At 33.9% G+C, this 25815-nt stretch overlaps 1 protein-coding gene across 4 annotated transcripts in view; it reads right to left on the bottom strand.

The window, feature by feature from the left end:
* Nucleotides 1–25815, bottom strand: part of LOC149806165 (protein FAM13B-like) — a 154749-nt gene that overhangs the window by 20757 nt on the left and 108177 nt on the right. For all 4 annotated transcript variants that reach the window (XM_089951076.1, XM_089951075.1, XM_089951077.1 and 1 more), the window contains 8 exons: nt 25481–25539; nt 18963–19044; nt 13493–13668; nt 9279–9362; nt 8344–8430; nt 4503–4577; nt 3266–3513; nt 1969–2070 (listed from right to left, as the gene is read on the bottom strand). In XM_089951076.1, the coding sequence (XP_089807202.1) occupies nt 1969–2070; nt 3266–3513; nt 4503–4577; nt 8344–8430; nt 9279–9362; nt 13493–13668; nt 18963–19044; nt 25481–25539 (913 nt within the window). The remainder of the gene's footprint in view (nt 1–1968; nt 2071–3265; nt 3514–4502; nt 4578–8343; nt 8431–9278; nt 9363–13492; nt 13669–18962; nt 19045–25480; nt 25540–25815) is intronic.

The raw sequence follows: 25815 nt of genomic DNA, 5'->3' as shown, positions 1-25815 counted from the left end.
TTAAATGGGTTCATCCAACTGGACAAAAACCATTCTTCTGGTAGCTAATACTGGACTGATTGTGGTGGTGACCCATTGTGATAGAACAGGGCCATCTTAGTTGGCATAATGTCCAGTTTGTGACACTAGGATGGGGTAAGGGATATTTGATCCATATAGCTGGTCTGTAAATCTGATATGCAAGATGGTAACTGAGACTGTTTGTTTTGCTTTCTAGGTTGCTTCCCAGCAAGTGATACAGTGATAAAGGTTTATACTGATGTGGTAGTGAAGGAGGAACCTTGCTGTCTCAGAGTATAATGGTTTCTGACGCTTCAAGGCTAATGAATGACGTGGGGTGTTATATCCTTTTGAAAGTAACTCCAGGACTTAAGAGAAAAATGCATGGATACTTATGGCGGTGGTGGCCTTAAATGTACACTTCTGCTCCTTCCCCTATATGCCCCAAGAACAGCAGCCACTTGACAATTAGTGCATGTGGAGCTAAATTGATATGCTAGATTGGATGGCAATCAGAGCAAAATACACATGTAGGATGATTGTCAGTCACATATTTCCAATGTTTACAGATCTTGCATTAGTCTTGTCCATGGTCTAATCTGTAAGACAAAATAGGGCAGAAACTATATACAGGTGTAGCCCAGTATACAGCCTACTTTATGAAATCAGAGTGCAGAACTACATGCTATGATGATTTACCTGCAAAATGGTGCATGCGGCAGCCAATACTGGTAGAGCATTGGAGCATTGCTATAAATACTTACCAAGTGGAACCTAAAATATAGATTCTAATAAAAGTTACCTACATGAATGGATAACTGACTGCCTATATAAGTAAAATCCCTCAAGTGTCACTGACTGCCTATACAAGTAAAATCCCTCAAGTGTCAGTGACTGCCTGTACAAGTAAAATCCCTCACTTATAACAAATATATGCTATGACTAAGCCGAGTAGAGAAAACTTACTTTTACATATCCAACCAAAGCGTAAACTATACAGCAATATAACAGAGTTTTCTATAGCACACACAATATCTGCACATAAAGTAAAGGTGTTGCAATGAAATGTCACTATTATTACTTAAAAAGTGGACAATATCAATTTTATGACAATATCACCTGTAGGAAAGGCCAAAAGGTAAAGCACTACATATAAAACTATGAAGTGGACACTAACACTAGATTATTATATAAAAAAATTACTTGTATTCAAAAGTAATAGAAATTATACAACAATATTATTCGAGTTTTCAACATAACACACTGGACCTTAATGTGATGGCAACTGAGGAATGCCAATGTAGGATTAAGTAGGGACACATTTGTTGCACAAAACTAAGAAAACTACATTAATATTGACTAAAGCAATTAAATAGGTATTTTGCTTCATCAAAAAAACTTACTCCTACTAAAACCAACTTTCTCAGCTACCACAGCATTTCAACTAACTGACATGTATGTCAATGAACTTGAAATGCAAACACCTACTCATATCCAGATATAATCTACCTGGAAACAGGCATCAGAATTAGTATAGTCTGACTAAAACAATCAGACTTTAATCAGTGGAACGGTGTCTATGTGGGCTGACAAGTGTACGAGATATTCTTCAAAATTTGACCTCTAGTTCCTCAGTCAGTCGACCTGGGAACATACTAAATATACATCGTTTGTGCTGGAAGTAAGATGTCCTACCCATTACACCAAAAATATCAGGGTGGACATCCTATATTACAGGACTAGGATTTTCATGTGCCAACAATTAATGCCTGTAATCATAGTCACTGAGAGACTTGGATCCAGTGCCAATTTGCCATTTCATGCCTCAGTAATTAGGAACCAATTGGGTTCGGTTAGTCAATGTTACAGACAAGGTTTGAATGCATAAATATTGCATATGTTATGATTATAATGATTAATTATTATTATGCTGATTCAAATGCACACAAAATTACAACAAGTGTGTACCTTCCATTCTGAGCAAAAAAATCCTCCTCAAATTCTCTCAATACTTTTCTTAACTTCTTCTTCTGATTCCTAGACTTGATCAGCTCATCATGAAGTTGTGACCTACAAAAAGGTTTAACATATCAGTTAATGAAAGTACATGGCTGGATGAAGCAGATATTGAAGCATACTGAAAGAACATCCACACCTATCTATGAATTTAAATGGCTTCAAAAGGCAGACACCGAACCTAATGAAAGGACATCCACACCAATCTATGAATGTAAATGGCTTTACAAGGCATACATCCATCTGAAAAGACATCCACACCTATCTATAAATGTAACTGGCTTTACAAGGCATACATCCATCTGAAAGGACATCCACACCTATCCATGAATGTAAATGGCTTTACAAGGCATACATCCATCTGAAAAGACATCCACACCTATCTATGAATTTAAATGGCTTTACAAGGCATACATCCATCTGAAAAGACATCCACACCTATCTATGAATTTAAATGGTTTTACAAGGCATACATCCATCTGAAAAGACATCCACACCTATCTATAAATGTAAATGGTTTTACAAGGCATACATCCATCTGAAAGGACATCCACACCAATCTATGAATGTAAATGGCTTTACAAGGCATACATCCATCTGAAAAGACATCCACACCTATCTATAAATGTAACTGGCTTTACAAGGCATACATCCATCTGAAAGGACATCCAGACCTATCCATGAATGTAAATGGCTTTACAAGGCATACATCCATCTGAAAGGACATCCACACCTATCTATGAATTTAAATGGCTTTACAAGGCATACATCCATCTGAAAGGACATCCACACCTATCCATGAATGTAAATGGCTTTACAAGGCATACATCCATCTGAAAGGACATCCACACCTATCTATAAATGTAACTGGCTTTACAAGGCAGACATCCAACCTAATGAAAGGACATACATACCTAGCTATAAAAAACATATATCTTAATTTGAACCCCGAAGTAAAAATCAATATTTGATCACAGCTTCATAACGTATTTTTTAACAACTGCTGTCACAGTAGGCACCACAATATGAAATTCTGCTCAGTTTTGCAAATCAAAAACTCTGAAACATTGTTTTGAAAGTCTGAGAAATTGAATAAAAATGTATATTCAAAAAGATTCTTCAAGAAATGAACAGCCTGAATAAAATTTTTGAAACAATATTTGAAGAATGACATAAAATCATGGGTACTGTAAGCTCTAGGTCATGGTAGACAGAACAGACCAAAAGAAAAGAATAATGAGTTACTTACGGTGTTAACTCGTGTAAATTTGACTCTATGGAATTTCTATTTTCATTATTTTCCTCCATCTCATCCAGGACAAGTTTCTTTTTGACTTTTGGGGAGCGTCCATGTCTTTGCTCAAATTTAGTGAGTTTATCAGATTCATGTAAAATATTAAAGTCCCTTGTGACAGTGAAGTCCACAGTACCACCATACCGTTCATCACTATCATCCTCCAATTCTGCTCTTGGCACATGAACATGTATTGGATCTCGCTGCAACAATACAAAGACACATCTTGAAAAAGTTTACATGAGTGCTCAAGTCATACGAAATTTATTTTAAAAAATGTTGAATAATTCCTACTTGAATCAGACTGTACATCTTTCACTGATATGGATCTTTAGCAGTACAGGAAGTTTAGTCACACGGAAATAAATTTGTAAAAAATGTAAGAAAGTTACTATTTTGATCTTAAACTGTACACTTATGACACTATTTCAAACTTAAACTGTACACTTATGACACTATTTCAAACCTAAACTGTACACTTATGACACTATTTCAAACTTAAACTGTACACTGATGACACTATTTCAAACTTAAACAGTACACTTATGACACTATTTCAAACTTAAACTGTACACTTATGACACTATATCAAACTTAAACTGTACACTGATGACACTATTTCAAACTTAAACTGTACACTGATGACACTAATTCAAACCTAAACTGTACACTTATGACACTATTTCAATCTTAAAATGTACACTAATTAACCTAATCATTAATGCAATAAAATTATGAGGAATTCATGACATACCTTTCTCATTCAGTAAATGAATGCGAGATATATCTTGAACAAATTCAAAAAGAAGATTTCACTTCAATCCTCAAGTTCCTCTTCCTGCTTGATGCCAATTCTATCATCATGGATAATACATAGTAAAGTTAGGGCTGTTAAATTAAATCATACATGGGACCCAGAGAAGGCACCCGTAGATGCAAACTTAGAATTTTCTTACCATTTTTAATATGAGCTCTGTGAATCAAAGTACCCTGGCATATATTATTTAAAAAACTGCCTTCCCTGGGTACCATGTATGTTTAAATGGAAAGGCCCTTAGTGAAAATTCTTCATCGAGAAAGTGGTCTCTCTCTCTCTAAAAATATATACATAAAGTTACAGTTCTGTGTGATTCAGCTCTGTCCACCACCACCATCCCCCTCTCTCTCCAAGAATATACATATGTACACTTACAGTTTTGTGCAATTCAGCATTTTCCACACCATGCTCTGGTTCCTCAGGCACGGTATGTAACTCCTGTGCATGGGGCTGTAAGGAAAGAGAATAAGCTGCCATGAAATAAACTCACAATTCAATAGCATGTCATTAAATGATAAAACAATAACTGAAAAAATGAATTTCTTTTCAAAAATATGTTCTAAAATAAGAATTACATTAATGTATTCTTATCTCCCCTTGCACTTGTACATTACCATGCCTTAAGTATCCAATTGTCACTTTTAGTTGATGAAAATGGTTGGAACTGTTTGAAGCATGAGTGAGAAAAGATTAAACAGAAGAACCCCCCTATTTCATGTCACTTCATGACTCAAGTTATTTTTGTAAGTGAACCTGTCCTAATGCCATAACCTTTTAAGTCACTGTCAACAAGAGGCATAATTATACAGAATCTCATGAGATTGTTCTGAATAATCTCCTTATGTTTAGGTCATGACGATGATGTCTACTAATTTTCAAAACTTTTTATCCCCAGCTAATACAGTCTTTGAAATAAACACCATTCTGAAGCTGTTCAGCAAGTAAATATTTCAAGAAATACAAATAAATAATGCAGATGCAAACAAAAAATACTGCCCATAATCTTGTTTGAAATCAAAAGCAAAAATATTGTCCAAAATCTACTGTTCTTTCATAGTATATAAACTGCTAAGTTTCTAACCTGAGTAATCCAGTCATTATTTGCTACCTCTCGTTATTTGCTACATTAACTCCTGAAAGTGGTGTCATTTAAAATGTGTCGGATCAGAAGTTATAGAATGGATATTATTTCCTAGTTCAAATAATTTAGTGTCCGGAACCAAAAGGAGTAGAAAACAATGATGTGATTATTTAGGTTATTTATTTATTTTCTTACATCTAGTTTGAAAAACATTAAAAGCATGTGCAGCAGAGCATATACAGGCAAAGTATTTATGCTGAAGCTTTGTGTCTTCCATTTCAAATTTTCAAAACTTATTTGGATACTTGTACTGTGAAAATTCATTAGTACCATCCTTATTGGATGTATCCAATGGCTGGTCCAAATCAGGCAGCTTGTGATGCACTTTTTATGTATGGAGCGTTCAAGCCCTAGTTGAAAGAATTTGAATAGCTGGGGTACGAGATGAGGCGTACTGGGGTACGAGATGAGTACTGTTCTTGATGTAAAATGAATTCAATAAACCCTTGCCATTTGTCAGAGGAAAGAACAACTTCCAACATTAGTGCTGTCAAAACTCACCAGGATTCAAATATGGATACAAAGTGCATTTCTCTTTTAAAAGATGCATCCAAACTAGTGGCAATTAGTGCACCAGCTAGCTCAGTATTTATTTAACTTAAAGCAAGCAGAATATGACAAACTGGTTGCAAAATTGAGAAGTGTACATACTCTAGCAAGCATGTCATCTGAGCTTCGCCTTTAACATTCAACAGAACAATGTCTCTTAGACAAGGCATAAGGCCTAAAAGTTACTTCAAACCATCTCAATGACATTAGCAACTGCCATAGCCAACTGTGTCAAATAAACTGGAGACATCCAGATTTTGCAATTTTGAAGTTGGACAACTGACTCACAGGTGATGACCTTAAGAACATTATATGTTTGAACATACAACCAAAGCAAAACTGAGTACACTTTTCTTCATATTTGACTTGCAGATTACTCTTCCAGACAAGATATACAGTGGTCACCCTCTAACATGGCCATCCTTTCTGCAAGGGGAATGTGGCCATACAAGATGGGTGGCCTTTCCAGAGGATGACAATATTTGTTAGATGTGTATGTATGTGTATATAGCAAGAAAGCTACATATAACTAACTTAAAGCAATTAATATCTTTATTTAAAAGTAGCATTAATTATTAAACTGTTCTTCTTGTCTCAAAAACAGAGTTATTTAAAGGTAACATAAATTAATAGCTCTTATTCTCAGGTATGAAATGTGAGTGGAGTATTCTTGGCATGCGCATTACAAAACCATTCAAAAACATGTTTTAAATCTTGGAACATACATTGTTTCATATTTAAGTTGAATACCTTTTACTTTTTCTTATTATTCTAAATAATATTTCTCCATTTAAATGATGACATGAAACTTTTTAAATTAAATGCCTTGTTTATAAAGGAAGTGATACATGTACTGTCAAGTATTTTTGTCTTGTACCCCTGATTGATACAAGGTTAATTTCTGTGTTCGTTAATCCACAAAATCTATATTAACCTATACTGACCACGTTGTGATCTTGACAATTATGTCCTATTGTAATCATCAATTTTTTAAAAAAATCACTGTATGAAGCCCAAATGTCGGTCAAAACATTGCTGACCCCATTTCTGGTAAATGTTGGCATTAATGATATAATAGTAACCTTTGTAGTACATGTACTTTAGCCAACACTTCTTTCAGTAATGAAAACCTGACATCCAGAAACAGTCATCAGGAAAGATAATTAGGTTACTTACCTTACTGTAATTAAAAATTGGTTCTGGACACATATTAATAATAAAATGTGGTTGCTTGTAAGGGGTAAATTTTACATAGGTGCACTAAAGCTGGTTGCATTTGAGGGGTGGCCTATCTTGTGGGGTACTTTTAAACATAACCTCATTGGTGCCAAGGGATTCTGGCTGTAAAGAGTGGGTGGCTGCTGGTCAGAGGGTGCCGTCCATGAGGAGGACCATTGTATATCAACATGTCCAAAAGGTCTTCAAGACACAAGAGATGGAGACCATTATGAATTAGAAACTAGCAGGATTTACAGTTGATGGTGCATCAAATATGCAGGACAAACAAAAAAGTATGGGGGGCCCCGAGTGGCCGAGTGGTCTAAAGCGTTCGCCGTTACGGATCACTGCCATCTCACCTCTGTCTGCGCCGGTTCGAGTCTCAGATTCAGCCAATGTAGATATGTGAGAAAGTATGCCAGTAGCTTCTCGTGGGTCGGTGGTTCTTTCCGGGGTTTTCCCGGGTTCTTCCTCCACCATTAATACTGGCCGCCATATATGGCATATCGTGTGCTGAAAAATGGCGTTAAACCCCACAACAACAACAACAACAACAAAAAAGTATGTTTCTTATAGGCTGGGACCTCTAAGTCTACAGAACCAGAATTATGAAGTGACAAGTCAGATCGTAGCAGTTATGAAAGTGATCAAGATATGATTATGAAATGGAGACATCAGAAGAACTGTTTAATTCTATTATATATTCTTTCATTAAGACTAAATAAGAAGAAAATGCTATGCTTTGCTCATTTTTAACACAACTTATTTATGGTTAAAGTCAGTCTAAGGTTATTATGAGAAATCACTATAGCAAGTTTAATAATTTGATTTTTTTCTGTGGGCCAATGAAATTTAGTTTGGGTCAGTGCATTTTAGTAGTTTGCCCAGTATGACAGTGGCTTGAAAAATTCAATATGCCCTGGTTCATATTCAAGATGGGCATATAAAAGTGTTTGTTTTTTTTTTAAGAAGGTTTTTCAATTCTTAGAAATGGTCACCATATTTGATGATGGATTTGCATCATTTATTTGAACCTCAAAGCTCTTCATGCCAAAATTAATTCTGTCAAATTTTGCCCAATTCTGTTTAGCAGTTTTAGAGAAGAAATCATTTAAAGGGTTTTCTACTTGAAAACCTTCATGCCAGGATGCTCTCTGCCAAATTTGCTTGAAATTGGCCCAGTGGTATTTCTGAATTTAAAAATAGCAAATGTTGCTGAATAACAGATGAGACAAGAGTGGTATGGGCCATACCATAAGTTTACTTGGCCTTATGGCTACTTGGGTAAAAAATGTACTTTTTGCTTACCGATAATGGCTGTCTTGCTATAAGTCGCTTTATTGTCCTGTATCTATCATATAAAGGTCTCATGAGAGACTTCTCTTCTTTGGTTTTCTATGAAAAAGACAAACAATTACAAATCAGAACATTATTTCTGAAGAAGCTTTGTCTATGCTCCAGGGACTGGATCCTCTATCACATTCTTATTCCAAGTACCCCAAAAATACTGATAAACTTATTCAAAAAGAAATGTAAGTGAATTTTTAGTTACAGCAAAGTAGTGATTTAGTTCTAAATCATAACATAATCCAAATTTTCATTACCATTTTATTTATAAAGAATTCTACTTAAAACTGTTTTTACTAGTCTCCAGAATTTGAGAGATATGATGATATGATGGTAGTACTGATAATGAAATATGCTGATGGACACTGAACAACTTAAATGCTTTGCACCTTACGAGCTGTAGCACAGGTTATAATATAACAGAAAACTATAAAGGAAATTCCAGTTATCAACAAATGAAGAAACAAAAAAATAATGAAAATGATTTTACACAAAACACATAACAAATGAATAGCCTAAGCTGTCAGAATTTTTAATCTTCCGGGACCCACATACACTGGTATAAAACTGTTATGATTATTTACATTATTCTTTCTCCTACAGATTGTGGTTCAAAGTATACCATGGCACATGGAAAATATTTATAGTTACATTTAACTTTGTTCATAAAATACCTTATACCTTGGTGGTATGGATTTCAACTTGAATTCCTTAGTCACAAGGATAATTACATATCACAGTTCATAATTATAATTACTTCAGATAGTAGGTTGCTTCAATGAGTAAATTACCATTAATAACAAATAGAACTTGAGACATGAACTAATATTACTTCAAGTCAAAAGATAGTCATTCAAAGAAGACTGTCCACAAGTTGTTTGGTACACTGTACTTACCGGCCGGCCATGGATCCCTTCAAAGTGTAACAAGGCTTTCTGAACAGCCAATTTCTCCTCCTGAACCTGTTCCCTTGTCATAAGCTGACAAAATGATATATAATTTGTTTGTTTATTTCAACTTTACTCATATATTCAATAATTCGCTCCTTCACCCTCTCATTCAATTCATTCATTTTATCCATTTCTTTCTTTACCAATCAAAATATAATTGAACAAATTAACTTTTTATAATCTTTAACTTTCCCCCAAACATCGACCTTTTGTTTTTAGATAAGTTCAGATTTTTCTTCTCCTTTCCATTGTTTCTTTTTTTTTGGTTCTTCATATTTACTTTTCTCTAACTGCCAGCTCCTCCACAAAATAAATATTGATTTATCCCCAAGCTGTCTGATGAAAAGTGACTTAACTTCACTAGGATCATACACTGTTTTCTTGATGCAAAATTTTACTGAACCAAAATGAAAGAGGTTGAGCTTGAAAATTCTGTTTACAAAGTCTTCAGCACATGCTCTGAAAAATGCTTCATGATTATTATTCTTACATGATCAATTGCTACGTGCAATAACTGTAATACGATCTAAAACAAAAGAACATTTTTATATGAAACAGGCTATACTCAAGAAGCATTTGACAGTTTGATGTCTTAGAATGAATGAATTCTGAGTAAGCCAAATATCAAACCAAAACCAGCACTGTCCAATCATTTATGAATATCAGATAAACATCTTTTTACCAGCCATCTACAGGATATTTTTCTTCTAATTAAGTTACAATTAAGTGAAATTCATTAAGATTCAATATTGCAACATCTAATGAGTTATATATTCGTCTATACAGTTTTATAAAACAATAGAACTTGCCAAAAATTATTTTAAAATATTACAAAATATATAAAGCAAAAGTGCCTTCAATTAAATCAATAGGTGTACCACAGATAATGTTTTTAACTACCGGTATAGATGTTATGCAAACAACTATTCCAAGGTTTTCTATATTTTATCTTCATCCATATTTGACGGCACACCAGCATTATCTGCCCAATATTGAAGACCTTTATGCCAATAAAAATTTGTGGTCAAATCTGAATGTGGACTGGCATCATTTGTACAAATCAGAGAGCATGAACGCTTTCTGTCAAACTTTTGGTCAAATACTCTTGTGATTTGAGGGAAGTTGTTTAAATGTTTTCTGTTTTTATTATAGTAGTATGGCTGTTAACAGAGGGATATCTTTTGTGTGAAACTGAAAGCCCTTCATGCCAGAAAACTTGCTAACAGATTTGGTCAAATCATCTAGAGTGCCTTTTAAAAACAGGCTATTCATAGGTATTGCTTTTGCTTTAGTAATGGCAGCCATATTTGAAGATGGATTTGCATTATTTGTATAAATTTAAAACCCAATCATTCCAGGATGTTTTGTATTCAATTTGGATAAATTCTGCTGGGTGGTGGGGTTTTTTTTGATGAAGTTGTTTATAAAAGCAATTTATACCTTTTGTAATTGCAGTCATTTATTAAAACTGCTGTAATTAAAAAAGGTAGAAATTTCATCAGATGGCTCAAAACATATTTTGTATAAAATTTCAAAGGCCTTCAGATAATGATGATTACTATTTTACAAACGACCTTCATGAAACAATGATGTCCATAAAAAAGGCCTTCATGTAATGATGTCTTTAAGAAAAAGGCCTTCATGTAACAATGTCTATTGAAAAAGGTCTTCATGTAATTATGATTTCTATCAAAAAGGACTTTGTGTAACAATGATGTCTATAAAAAGGGCCTTCATATGATTTTGATCAAAAAAGCCTTCGTGTAATAATGATGTCGATAAAAAAAGGCCTTCGTGTAATACTGATTTCTATCAAAAAGACCTTCATGTAACAATGATTTTTATCAAAAATGCTTTCATGTAAAGATGATTACTGTCAAATTTGGTCAAATTCTGTTGAATATTGTTTGAAAAGAAGTTACTTTAAGGTTTTCTCCATTTCTTTCTAATGGTGGTCATATCTGCTGGTTGATTGTCAGCATTTGAACAAATTTAGAATAACTTCATGCCATGATGCCTTATCTCAAATCTGATAAAATCATATACTGTAAAGTGATTCAAAAATATTTATATAATAAAAGTAATTATTAAATTAAAAGATCTATGGTTACACTAAATCTTAAGAATAGTGGTTTAATATAACAGATCTTGATTTATTTGAAAAATCTTTAAAAGATTTCATGCATTATGAAATTAATAATGTATAAATCTTATAGGATAGTATGTGGAGATCAACATATACAAAACTTCATTTATGTATGATACTGGATCTACCTTCATCAAAACTTTGCAATCTCTGAAAAGTTCATTTGGGTTTAATGCACTGAAATCTTGGTCATATTTTGTTGACAAGATCTCTGAAAATTGGGATTTTGTCATATCAGGTAGGTCTTTTTGGTACAACAAAAATATCAAAACAAATCTCATAAAATACTGCTAGAAACAAGCAAGTTCAGTACATTTATGTCATCCCACCCCACTCCCAGACCATGGTGAGCAAAATAAGTTTATAATCATGAAATCCAACAATGACATGTAAGAAAGAGGAGCTAAGTTATTTGGTAGATATTGAAAGTTACTCAGTATCTCATTTTCCAGTAACAAAAGGGTATGAAGTAAAAATACTGATAAACCCCCGAATGATCAGCAACCTTGATTGTAAAGATAAAACCTTGACTGTGAGACACAAGATGCCACCAAACTGGGAAGCTCAAGTATACCATGGTTTCTCCTTGTACCTGAAACAGCTGTTATGTTATCAAGCAGTAACAAAAAAGGCAAACATGTAGTTACTCAAGGCTGCTTACATCAAACCAAAGTACATTTGCATTACTATTATTTCCTAGACTTCCTTATCATATTTTTGAGACATTATTGAAGTTTAGTGCAGCGGTACCTATGATTAAAACCAAAAGATGTACTTCATTCAGCAAAAGTTAAAATCTTCAAGGTACATGTGGTGACAGCATGATGTAAATGGTACCACTATAAATGGGAGCAATAATCGAACACCGTTTTCATTGTTTTAATACTGGTACATTTTCATGAGTTAGATATATAAATGTTCATGGCAGAAAATGTTAATTACTGTTGACCTTTGACAATTTTATTGCAATAATGCATAAACTGATAATAATTAACTTGAGCAAAACTGAAGTTACTGTTAATACAGTTACAACATTTTGCTAATGCTTCAATGCTTATCATTGTCCAATTAAACTATACTTAATTTGAAATAGGTAGAATGATAACAAAACAGGAAAATGTAATATTTTTTTTTGTTTTGCATATACATATTATTTTACAATATTTTCATCTAATAATTCATAATGATAGTCCCTCAACCGTGAAGTTTTTTTCTTAAAAGAAAAGAAATAACAGTATCATTGATAAAAACACCATACGATCAATAGAAAAAAGATGTCAAAGGTGTCCCAAAACTTTAAAGCACATGAATATAATGCTATAATTTCATGTCTTCACTATATAGGACATAAAACAAATTATTTTAAAAAATAATTATTGGTGTCCCAAGACTTACCGTCATTTTGGTAACTTTAAATTAAAAAATATAACCTGCATCATCTTTAAGTTCTGCAGTGGCACCAGTTTAGCTTTGATGTCATACAGGTTGAAATAGCAAACAGGTATATGTGATATTAAAATCATATGCTGATGACAAATTTATGCTGCACTCAACATCAAAATAAAAGAAACTCTGCACCAATCAATGACTGAAATGTAAACTATTTTGCCAAAATATACATAGGCCTAATGCACTATCCTGCATGTCATAACAGGAAACTAATGGAGGCAGGAGTCACATGGTCAGCATGCCAGACTTGTGACTGAATGGGTGTAAATACAAATCCAACCATCGAATTAGTTCAGCTAAGCTACCATGGTGTGCATGGTGTGTACTTAAGCAAAGCATTTTACTCCACTAGCCCTGGCACTTATTAACTGACCTTTGTTGTTCTGCCATAAAACACAAAACCGAACCAAATCGAAGAATTGGGTATATAAAGACACCACAATATTTGTAGTTTCAGAATTACTTTTTATATATTTATCATTGAGTCACAAAAATTTTACTGGGACAAAATGTTTAAAAAGAAAAATTTGCTAAAATGGAATAGTTTCAAAATTGTCTGATGTACCTCAATATCTTCAGGTCTTTGGGCTTCATTTCTCTTTTCCTTCAGCCGTTTCAGAATGATCTCTAGCGTCTGCTCCATAGTGGGAGGTAGATCTGGTGGATCAGTTCTCTCCCCTGTTGACGATGCGCCACTGCCATGCCTAGATCTGCTTTCCATCTCTGCCTCTTCCTTCACCTCTGTGATCATCATAAAATACGAAACTTAGTTTCAAAATAATGCACTTGATATCAGATTAAGCCAATATGGTCAATGAAAAACGGAACTGTATGAAGATTTAAGGCAAGTATGATAAACAAGTTTATATACATATCTAAGTAAAACTATATACTACACTTTCTGTACATGCATCTGTATATAAATAAATTTATGTTTGCTCTGAAAAGTAATTAAAGAGAACAATAGTAAAACAAATCTGTAGACTAAAAGAAATAGGTTTTTACTAAGTGCCCAAAAAATCAAGATACTAATCTTACCAATGCACATACTTTTTATATAGGAGTCAACTACTACAGACCAGTGGCAAACATTATCGGCTTAAAACTTTCTTCTATTCTGCTATGTTAAACTTAATTACAGTCAAATCTGTCCTAATGGTCACCCGAGTTTGGTGATCACCTAGTCAGCATGGCCATTCTAATTCCCACTTGCCGATTTCATCTATATATATCATGTAATCTGCAGTCACCTGTCTTCTGTGGTCAGTTGTCATGTGTTTTTAAACCAATCAGAGGTTTTACTGTGCCTTCTATGGCTAATAGCCAAATGTTTCTTAACCAAATAGTAGTTTCATTCTGTCTTCCGCAGTCACTGGAGCTTATTAGCAGTGACTGAGTCAAGTGTGTAAATTAAACTTCTTTTGTTTCAAGAGCAAGGCATGGTATATATAAAATGGTATATGTAAAGGCATGTTACGTGAATCAATTTTTAAATGTTTCCTATTTCAATTGTACTTATCATCATCCAGTGAAACTCAATGGTGTCAATATGTCAGCTTTGAATGTAATACGGTTTTCATCATTCAAGAGAAGATCAAAGCAATTTTATTTTAATTGATTTTGCTTTGTTTGTCAGTGTTAATAGGAGTAGAGATACACTACCCTTAGACTAGTAGTGTTATTCCTTAAGATTTAGATGTTACCCCAGGAAGCTTATTTTCATTCTATAATCATCAAAGGTCACAAACAAAAGTCAACTGTTTTTTTATTTCCTTGAGTTTTAGCAACAGCTTACTCTATCGATTGAAGTGTAAACACGTTTTCATGCCTCATTTATATGACAACTGCCCTAACTAAAATTCAGTTGTGTGCACTTCACATGAAGTACAGGAGGCATACATAAACTGAAAGGGTTTGAAAATCCATCATGGACAATCAAACATGCTGAAATCAGTGATGGAAGTTTCGGTCATTGCATTGCATTGCTAATAGCATTAGCTTTATTATCAGTAGTATTATCATTATATAGAGATGAAGATATGCACAAAACAAAGATCAATAACTTTTTTAAGGCTTAGTTATCATCTAATGTACAAGATGGATTAAAATGAAAATATAGTATCCTGGTGTGGAATTCATTTTATTAAATTCTGTTATTTTTCTTTGTGCTAGAAAGCTAAACTAAATGCATGTATCCTGGTAGCATACTACCAATACAAATAATAATACATGTGAAATAATGATAATGATGATAATACTACTGAAAATAATACATGTAAAAATTAATAATGATATTACTACTGATAACAATATGTGTAAAAACTAATAATAATGATATTACTACTGATAACAATACATGTAAAAACTAATAATAATATTACTACCAATAATAATACATGTAAAAACTAATAATAATATTACTACTGATAATAAATAATACATGTAGAAAATAATAATAATATTACTACTGATAATAATACAAGTAAAAAATAATAATGATATTACTACTGTGTTACATATATCTGATTTAATTCATATTTATTTTAATTTAATTGTTTGTCAGTTTTAAATTTTTTATTCTTTTATATGCTATTATAATGTAAATTTATTCACTGGAGATGATAATTTTCCAGAAAATTTGTTGACCTGAATCATTCTTTCATAAACACCAAGTGCTGATCTAAATCTTGACCTTGTTTCAGAATTTGTAGCAACCTTCGTAAAAACAAGTTCTATTTTATTTTAAAATGATTGGTTGTCGTCAGGGTCATTTTTTATTTATGTGACACAAACACAATCACATAACCTTTCGATTTTGCAATTGCGGTTTTTCCATTACTATGCATTCAGTTAGTTTTAATAGAGATACTCTGAGACAGATTTCTCAGTTTTGGGCTTTTTACAATGATGTCAAGTTATTTTGTTGTAGCCAGATTTTTAGTTATAATTTTCTTCAGATCAGATGGATTTCAAAAGGATTAATTTTCTCTGGAAATATTTTGAGAAGTCCTCACACAGAAATTTTGGAAAGACATTGCTTAAAAATTTAATTTGGATTTCCAACACCGGAGTGCCATTATTTGTATTTGTACAAGGAACTGTATAAAATCACAGTACTGACTACAGCATACATCATCAACATTCCTCTTGGATTTTCTATCAGGATTCACACTTGAAATTATTAGAACATTTATTACTAGGACTTTTGCAATTTAGTTGGTGGATTATTCTTAGAGTAGTTTTGGATCTGATTCTTGAAACCGTAAGTTCTTCTCCTTTTTTCATTTTCACAGAATTTTTCCATAGAAACAAATTATTTGTTAAATTTTAAAAAGATTGTTCTTTTCACACTTTCTCTGTTACTGTTTATTCGAGCCTAAACATGTAACAACTGATAATAATACATGTAAAAAAGAATAATAATGATATTACTACTGATAATAATACATGTAAAAAATAATGTTAATACTGATAATAATACATGTAAAACAACAATAATGATAACACTACTGATAACAATAGTAATGATAATACTACTGGTAATAATACATGTGAAATAATAATGATGATAATACTACTGGTAATAATACATGTGAAATAATAATGATAATACTACTGGCAATAATACATGTGAAATAATAATAATGATAATACTACTGGTAATAATACATGTGAAATAATAATAATAATGATAATACTACTGGTAATAATACATGTGAAATAATAATAATGATAATACTACTGGTAATAATACATGTGAAATAATAATAATAATAAGGATAATACTACTGGCAATAATCCTAATGCTAGTCAATTCACAGATAGTACATAAATTTGACATGAACCAAGTTTGAGAGCTGATCCTGCCTTATGAGGTCACCGTCTCCAACAGCCACTTTTGCCTTTTTCTACAGGTGGCTGTTGTAGACAGGTTTGATTGTTGTTGTTGTGGGGTTTAATGCCATTTTTCAGCACACGATAGGCTATATATGGCGGCCAGTATTATGGTGGAGGAAGAACCTGGGAAAATCCCGGAAAGAACCATCCCGGAAAGACTCATTAAATCTTCTGCCTTTGCTATTGTAGATAGCATAACATTCATAATTAATTTAAGTATTGCAACCTCATCTGTCCCCAAAATATGGAAAACTGTAAAAGTAATTCCTATTCACAAATCTGGTTCTAATGATGACGCTGATAACTACCGACCAATTTCAATACTACCAAACTTGTCAAAATTGATTGAAAAACATGTCCATGACTCATTCATGTCATATTTAACCAAACACTTGCTGTTACACCCTAATCAATCAGGCTTTAGACAGAACCATTCCTGTGAGACTCCCTTGATCTCCCTAACTGATAAATGGCTTCAAGCACTTGACCAAGGTAGAATAATAGGAACTGTATTTGTAGATTTCAGGAAAGCTTTTGACATGGTGGATCATGAAATCCTTTTGAAGAAACTGAAAATCTACCAGTGTGATGAAAGAACAATTAGATGGTTTACTTCGTACTTAAATGAGAGAACACAACATGTTTACATAAATAATGTTCTGTCTGAACCTGAAACAATTAGATATGGAGTACCACAGGGCTCAATTCTAGGTCCACTACTATTCATTTTATTTATTAATGACCTACCACTTTTACTAAGAGACTCAATATCATCTACAGATCTCTATGCAGATGACATAACATTGTCAGACATCCAAAACACAAAGCATGAGCTCGAAATTTCTTTACAGAATGCACTAAACAAACTGGAAAACTGGTGCACATGTAATGGCATGGTGGTAAATACTGGTAAAACTAAAATATTACTTATCTCAACACGGCAAAGAAGGACAAATCTTGATAGTGATGAACTATGTCTGACATGGAAGGATACAAATCTGCAAATAGTCTGTCATGATAGGCTACTTGGTGTTCTGGTAGATAATAACCTATCATGGACTGAACATATCAAACATACCAGTAAAAAAGTCAATTCAAGTTTATGGCTTCTCAGTAGGATAAGACATTTTCTCCCTGAAAGGCACAGGAAACTATTTTATAACAGTTACATACAACCCTATTTGGACTACTGTAGTACAGTATGGGGTAATTCAAATGATAAAAACATAGCAAAGCTGGCACATCTTCAAAAAAGAGCATTTGGGCTAACATCAATCCAGAAAGAAAGCAAGGAAAGTTTAGCTGGTAGGTTAAAAATACTACCTATTAAAGACCGAATCTGTTTGAGAAAAGCCAAATTAATGTACAGGATATCTCAGAATAGTGCTCCTGAATATTTACAATCACTATTCCAGTATAGGCTACCTGGTAATACTCCCCACCTGCGATCCATGTCTACCAAACAGTATAAAATTCCCAAACCAAATAAGGAGTTATTTAAAAAAAGTTTCCAATACTCTGGAACTCTGCTCTGGAATAGTATTCCAGCTGAGATTAGAAATGCCCACTCTATTTCCTTCTTCCAAACCCAATATATCCAGTGGCTTCAGAGATGCAGCTTAAATAAATGAATTCCTTTGTATGAGGGCCTCAAGGTAGATTAGTTTTTAGCTAATTGTGTTACCCTCTTTAAATAAGGTCATTATTATTATTATTACTGACCCACGAGAAGCTACTGGCAAGCTTTCTCACATACCCACACTGGCCGAATCCGAGGTTTGAATGTATGTGGTCTAATGAGTCAACATCATAATGTGTCATTCCAGATATTATCTAACCAGTTTCAAGTCCAGTACCAAGAACAAGACTCTCTTTTTATCAAATGAAATACTTAAGTAATGACATATATAATGCATGCACATGTCATGGAATAAACTCTGTTTACAAAGTAAATATCAACTATTTTTTTCTTCTGTGTTCCAAACTTCCAATATTTACTGCTTCATATAAAAAACATAATTATGAAGAAATCTTCTAGTAATGACCATATTCATAAACTTTAATAGCAACGCACAGTACTTAATAAAAACTTTTTCAAAAGACAAAATGTGTCTTGATCTTTGAAAGTATAATCATACTTTTAATTTCTTTTCTTGCTTTGGTCAATTCTGTAATGTACTTCTTCACTTCAGGCCTGGCAGACTTTTCAGCCTGTGATGGCTGTTAACAGAAGAAAAGAAGAATGCTAGTATAAAAATTAACAATTCATTAGCATCTTAATTACAGTTAGATTTGTATTTTTAAGTGGCAGCATACAAAACAAGAGGCTCGAGTGGGCCTTACACCACTTACCTAACAGTCAAAACCAAGTGTAGTTCACCCAAATATCTTGCAAACGTATCATGCTTTCTAACATTTAATGTTTTTCTAAGGTTTTAGTAATGTCAGCAATATTGTTGATGCAGGGGTTAATAAATCTAGAAACAAATCCACTCTGGCAAATACCCTAATTTTTTTTTACACACTGTGAATAAACTCTTAACCAACCAGATATTATAGAAATATACAAGTTGATGATTTGAATAACCTAAATGACATCATTTATTTTCTCGAAATTATGTGATCCTTCTAACACCATTCTTGAAGGAATAACAAACTGAAACTAGTCTGCTGAGCATCTGGTAAATGTTAACCAATAACGAAGATTGGGAGTCAAGCTAATGCATGAGTTTGATTAAAACAAATGGAAAACTAACTTCCAGCAGAAAGGAGGGACATCACATAAAACTCCCGTACATTTGAAGAAAAAAAACATCTGAGGCCTCTGTTATTTCTTTTTTGGGTTGAAATTAATTTTTGGTCTACTTATAGCCCAAACTGAAAGAAATCAACAATACTGAAAGAAATCAACAATGCTCTGATACAGAAAACACTTATTAAAATCAAAATCTGCTTTATTTTGAGTCTCTGTAATACTATCTCAGTTCTAACCTGAATAAAATAGCTATCATGCACTAAAACACAGAAACAAGTATAGCTGTAATGAAACAAATTTAACCGTGCATATAGTTTAATTGAATTGTACAGGACAAATATATTACATTTTAATACTCCATTTAACTGCAAACTGTCAGAGATGAAAAAATAATAAGGAATTAAAAAATGAAGGAGTTATCTTTTCTTCTTAACTTTCAGAAGAAATCATAATGATTGATCATAAATGACAATATGAGCAACCAGAAGGGATCTATTTTGAAAGACAAATATAACGTTTTTCTCCACCTGTCACTTGACTGAAAACAATTTTCACTCACAATTTCAAGCTAGACAAGTGAAATTTCAACCCCTGTGGTTGATAAGCATCATTAGTGCAAACCTGAAAGACTTTATGCCAGGATGCTTTGCATGAAATTCAATCAACTTATGCTGACTAAATTTTCTTAGAAGTAATTTATAAGCGTTTCTCTTTTCTTTGGGTAATGATAGCCACAATGATGAATGGCTATGCATTTTACGTAAGCAAAACTGAAAGGGTTTTAAGCCAGGATGCTGTCAAATTTGGCTAAATTCGGTCAACAAATTGTTAAGAATTCAAGTTTTTTTTTTAGTACTGTGATCAAATTTGATGGCAAATCAGTATCATTTATACAAACTTGAAAGACCATTTTACCACAGTATTTTGGTAAAAATGTGGACAAATTCTATTCTACAGTTTCTGAGATTGTGTTTAAGGTTTAACTACATTAAGTAACAACAACCATACTTGATAGGGGATCAGCATCAATTGTATACATTTTAAAAGGCTTTCCATGCTGTCAAATCTGGTCAAATTCTATTATTAATTTGCAAAAGGTTGTTTAAAGGTTAAAATAATTGTGGTCATATGTATGCAAGTACTTCTGAAGATAATCTAGTGCTTATTAGAGCACCTTAACCTGGCTAGATCGAGTGATCAACCTGACACTCCCCAACATTGATAATGCATTCAATGCATGTAGATACTTCTAAATTTACAACCCTCCTGCCCTACACAAAGTAGTCCGAAGTCAGATCACCAATATTCTGATTTATGATCAACTACTTATCCTAAGAAGTCTTTTAGTGAAAACCCAAGATTTCCAAGATGGCTTAAGTGGCACCTGATGCTTGCATTTGTTGGGAAGGATGAGAGGGATTGATATTAACGTAATGAGGTAAGTATTTTCGAAGAAACATTATTTACTAAAAAGCTCTACTTTCATGTCTAAAACATTACCCAATCACATTAACATTAGAAGAATAGTTACGAGGAGGAGGATATGCTTCTGAATCTAACCTCTACCCATTTAACTCTGTATGAGCACAGTGATTGCTCTACTTCAATGATGAACATCTCCAAATGTTAGATTAGCATAACGAAAGATTAAGTGTTTACATACGTTCAAAGGCAATCCATGTGGTATCCCACAACTGGCTTTTGCCTTACATTCAAATGTTCATCAGCTCCATCCAGCAAATTTGCAAAGTGATATCCAGAATTTGGATTCCGCTATCATCAACAGAGTATGGTAACTGCCCAGGCTGCTACCAGCAGGTCAAGAAGTTTCCACTTTCTCCTTTGAGGTCATGTCACACAAATGACTCCACTAAGTCTCAAATTGAGACATTATATTTGAATGCTAGGCTCAAGAAGCTGAAATCTCCAGAAGTCCTATCTGATCTTGCGAGAATTCAGAGTTCTCCAATCTGATAACCTTTCTTATCCAATCATTCAATGCATGTGGGGTTATGCCTTATTTTCAAGTTGAGAATGGAGGCTGAAAGTGGTGTTATGTTAATTTGACACGAGTCATTAAAAAGACATGGTCACTTAAAGCCTACACAGCTTGGTGCAAAATCACTAGTCACAATGGCCACTTTGGCCTTTTCCACTGCATGCCTGCTATAGATAAGATTGACTGCATTTTAATTAGGCTTGGCATTCTCCATTTCTACATTTAATTTCAAAATACTACTTAATATGGGTTCAAAGGAATGCCATATGTTCTTGTCCATCCAGAATCTAAATCTTACTCATATTCAACATTATTGTTGCACTCCAAATCACTCACTGGTATTTCCAGCTCACTTTTCAAGCTTCAATAATCTGACAGACTTCAAAACTTCCAAAAAATGTCATCGTCGCAATCATTATCAAGTATTTGCTGAAAATTATCAGCTGAAGACGAACCATGTTGGGAGTTATCCATTTTAACTTTTCCATGTTGCCCATATTTAAACAAACATTTGTAAAACTTTCTTGATGAATGCAAGGTTAAAACCATAACAGAATGCTTGTTCCTGGGTGTAAATGTACAAATCAAATCTAGCTTAAAAAACATTCAAATCACACTGAATTACCCAGATTTATAAACAGTTGCTTACCTGAAAAATGACACAGGTTACAACAAGAACAATGAGACCTCTACAACTGGTATGAATTGTATTGTGACAAGAACTTTAGGGGATAACAGTTAAATACAAACTGCATACAGAGCAGAGATTCTGAACTAGTGTGGGAGTCCTCAGGCACCACTGCTTTCCAAGTGAGCAAATTTATACACATTTTGTGCAATTTGTAAAATCTATACATATTTTGTGCAATTTGTACACATTTTGTGCAGTTTGTACACATTTTGTACAATCTGTAAAAATTTGTGCAATTTGTACACATTTTGTTCAATTTGTACAATCTGTACACATTTTATGCAATTTGTATACATTCTGTGCAATTTGTATAATCTGTACACATGTTGTGCAATTTGTACACTCATGTGCCCTGGCATCAGCTCTGCATTAGTAACATGACAGAGTTGCAGACAAATGACTTGCAGAAAAAAAAGCTCTCAAATAGCTAGGGTCTAAAATTTTATCCGAGAGACATCTGGCAATTTCTGCAATCTCTGATGATTGTGGGAAGATCCTGAATGAGGGATGGTGGTCATCATCCATGTTCATTAAGGTCTTGATCACATATGCAGTGTTGACTGGTGGTGGAGGAGGGCATTATGTTGGAAATAAAATTCCATATATTTCTTCAATTACCACCTTGAAAATAAATGCCATCCTTTCCACAGTTGGATTGGAATGCCTTTCCATGGATGGATTGGAATGCTCAAGCAAGCAACGCCATGTTGCCCCCCACCCCCCAATTGACTGGGTGATTGTGCTCCTACCTGTGCACTGTATCCAGGGGTACAGTATTCCTACTGCAATAATGATGCCAAATTGCCAACATGCATAACAAAGGTTCTACCTGTCTGATATACTAGTAGAGTCTGCCAAGTTATATCCAGCACAGATTGGGGATTGCTGGTCTGGTGTGATCTGCTGGGCCAGGTTGGATGGCTAGCTGGATGGCTTCAAATGTGATGGCAGTTTGCCATGTACTAGTATCATGGAAAGGGTGGGTCTGGCTGGTGGGTCAGCCATTTAAGTTTGTCTGCTATCACTATCCTGACTCAGATCTTAAGTCCCAACAGAGATCCCTTATCAACCTAGTACTGGCCATTTTCTTAAGCACACCTGAATGGTCATGTTAAGTTATGAAGTGTGAAAGATGCAGAGAAAAAGCTGCCAGATACAAATAAACACTTTGGTGACCATGACTAAGGCTGAAACCTTACACAGGGTTGAAATATGCCCAGATTTCGTTTAGCTTATTAGCACATCATATATTTTTTTTGTGTGGTTCAGATATCATTGCAAGAGTTCTTGCATAATATAGCTAATTTAGGTGACAGATGGTAAATTTTTCTTAGTTCACTTGCATGGCTGCAGCATCACTGTGTGTGTGTAAAGTGGCCATATACACATCATCACTGTGTGTATAAAGTGGTAATACACACAGCATCACCATGTGTGTGTAAAGTGGTAATATAGACAGCATCACTGTGTGGGTGTGTAAAGTGGTAACACACATCATCACTGTGTGTGTAAAATGGTAATACACACAGCATCACTGTGTGTGTGTGCGAAGTGGTAATACATGCAGCATCACTGTGTGTATAAAGTGGTAATACACACAGAAACACTATGTTTAAAGTGGTAATACACACAGTAGCTTAAGATGACTAGCCATAACAAACTTGTGCTTTTGGAGATATGGTCAGACTATGGATTGAAAGGTCATCAGATAAGCTCTTCTGGTCTTGGACCAATCAAGCTAATAAAACACATTCAAACTATTACAAATAATATGAATTTATGGATCATATTTGATTTCTGTTTTTAAAATTTATGTAAGAAAATTACAATACAGATGTATCACCAAAAGTATGGAGGGCACAAGAAACAGTATTTATGAATAGGCCTTTGAAGTACCTTTTAACATATGTGTGGAAAAAAACTTGTAATGAATAAATAGGAAACTTAATGGTTGATCCTCATTATCAGCACAGTGGCTGTGATTGTGTTATGAAAATGGCACAATATCATATGCATTAGGACTGCATGTAACAGCAGAGACATTACAACTAAATACCAAAAGTAGCATATCTGCCATTGTACAACCCTACCAAGTATATCTGCCATTGTATAAACCCACCACGTATATCTGCCATTGTACAACCCCAACAAGCATATCTGCCATTGTACAGCCCCACAAAGTATACCTGCCACTGTATAACCCCACCAAGCATATCTGCTGTTATATAATCCCACCAAGCATATCTGCCATTGTATAACCTCACCAAACATATCTGCTGTTGTATAATCCCACCAAGCATATCTGCCATTGTATAACAACACCAAGCATATCTGCTACTGTATAACCCCACCAAGCATATCTGCCATTGTATAAACCCACCAAGCATATCTGCCATTGTATAACCCCACCAAGCTTATATGCCGTTGTATAACCCCACCAAGCATATCTGCCGTTGTATAATCCCACCAAGAGCAGTTACTAATGTATTTAATAACTGGATATTTATTGAAATCATCTCACTGCTCAACTGAAAAATCAATTAGTAAGTGTTTGGTTTTGGTGGTTGATCTAGAAGCCAAACTCTTATTTGATCATATTGAGATTTGTTAATATTATTAAATGTTGTAGGTTTCATTATGCTCAAGACAAACTGACTTAGATTTAAGGGGGATTCATTAGGCTGAAGACAAACTGACGTAGGTTTAAGGGAAATTCATTATGCTCAAGACAAACTGACTAAGATTTAAGGGGGATTCAGTATGCTCAAGACAAACTGACTTAGATTTAAGGGGGATTCATTATGCTCAAGACAAACTGACTTAGGTTTAAGGGGGATTCAGTATGCTCAAGACAAACTGACTTAGATTTAAGGGGGATTCATTATGCTCAAGGCAAACTGACTTAGGTTTAAAGGGTATTCACACAATCACACACCCTAGAGAAAAACAGAGAAAACAATTTTGTATGGACTTTGTGACTGTCACAGATAGCAACTGTAAAGAATAAAGGTCAGATGTCACTGTATAAAATATAATTTCACCAGAAGCATATTCATGAAAAAGATATCCCCCAAAAATTAACATTTTGGGCAAAACCATGAAAATTTAACATTTATGATGATGAAGGAATCCACAGCAAAACAGCCTTATATATTCAAATCCCAACTGCCAGAAGTTTTGTTTCATCCAAACAAATGCCATAATAAATTACCTTGTAGCCATGTTGTTTTTCAAATTCCTCTTCAAATTGTTTTATCTTCCTTTTTAAACCTATAACAAAAACATATTGAAAATCACAGATACTATTAAGAAATGAAAGGCTGATAAGTTTAATACATGGATGTGTCAAATAATTTTAAAAAAATATGAAAGGAATGGATTGTAGGCAGGGGGTTGAGCTTAATCCAGATTGTTCTATGATCCAAGAATTGAATCAGTAAAATATGATGGGTGGTAGTGTGTGAGAGAATGCCCTTCAAACTTCAAACACAACCCCCTCAATTTAATTCTGGTAAAGTCCTTGATCACAGCGCAACATGCAATAAG

The sequence above is a fragment of the Sinohyriopsis cumingii genome, chromosome 2, assembly GCF_028554795.1.
Source record: "Sinohyriopsis cumingii isolate HCF-2022 chromosome 2, ASM2855479v2, whole genome shotgun sequence".
NCBI lineage: Eukaryota > Metazoa > Mollusca > Bivalvia > Unionida > Unionidae > Sinohyriopsis > Sinohyriopsis cumingii.
Note: the sequence above shows the minus strand (reverse complement) of the source record. Positions and strands in the feature narration are given on the sequence as shown.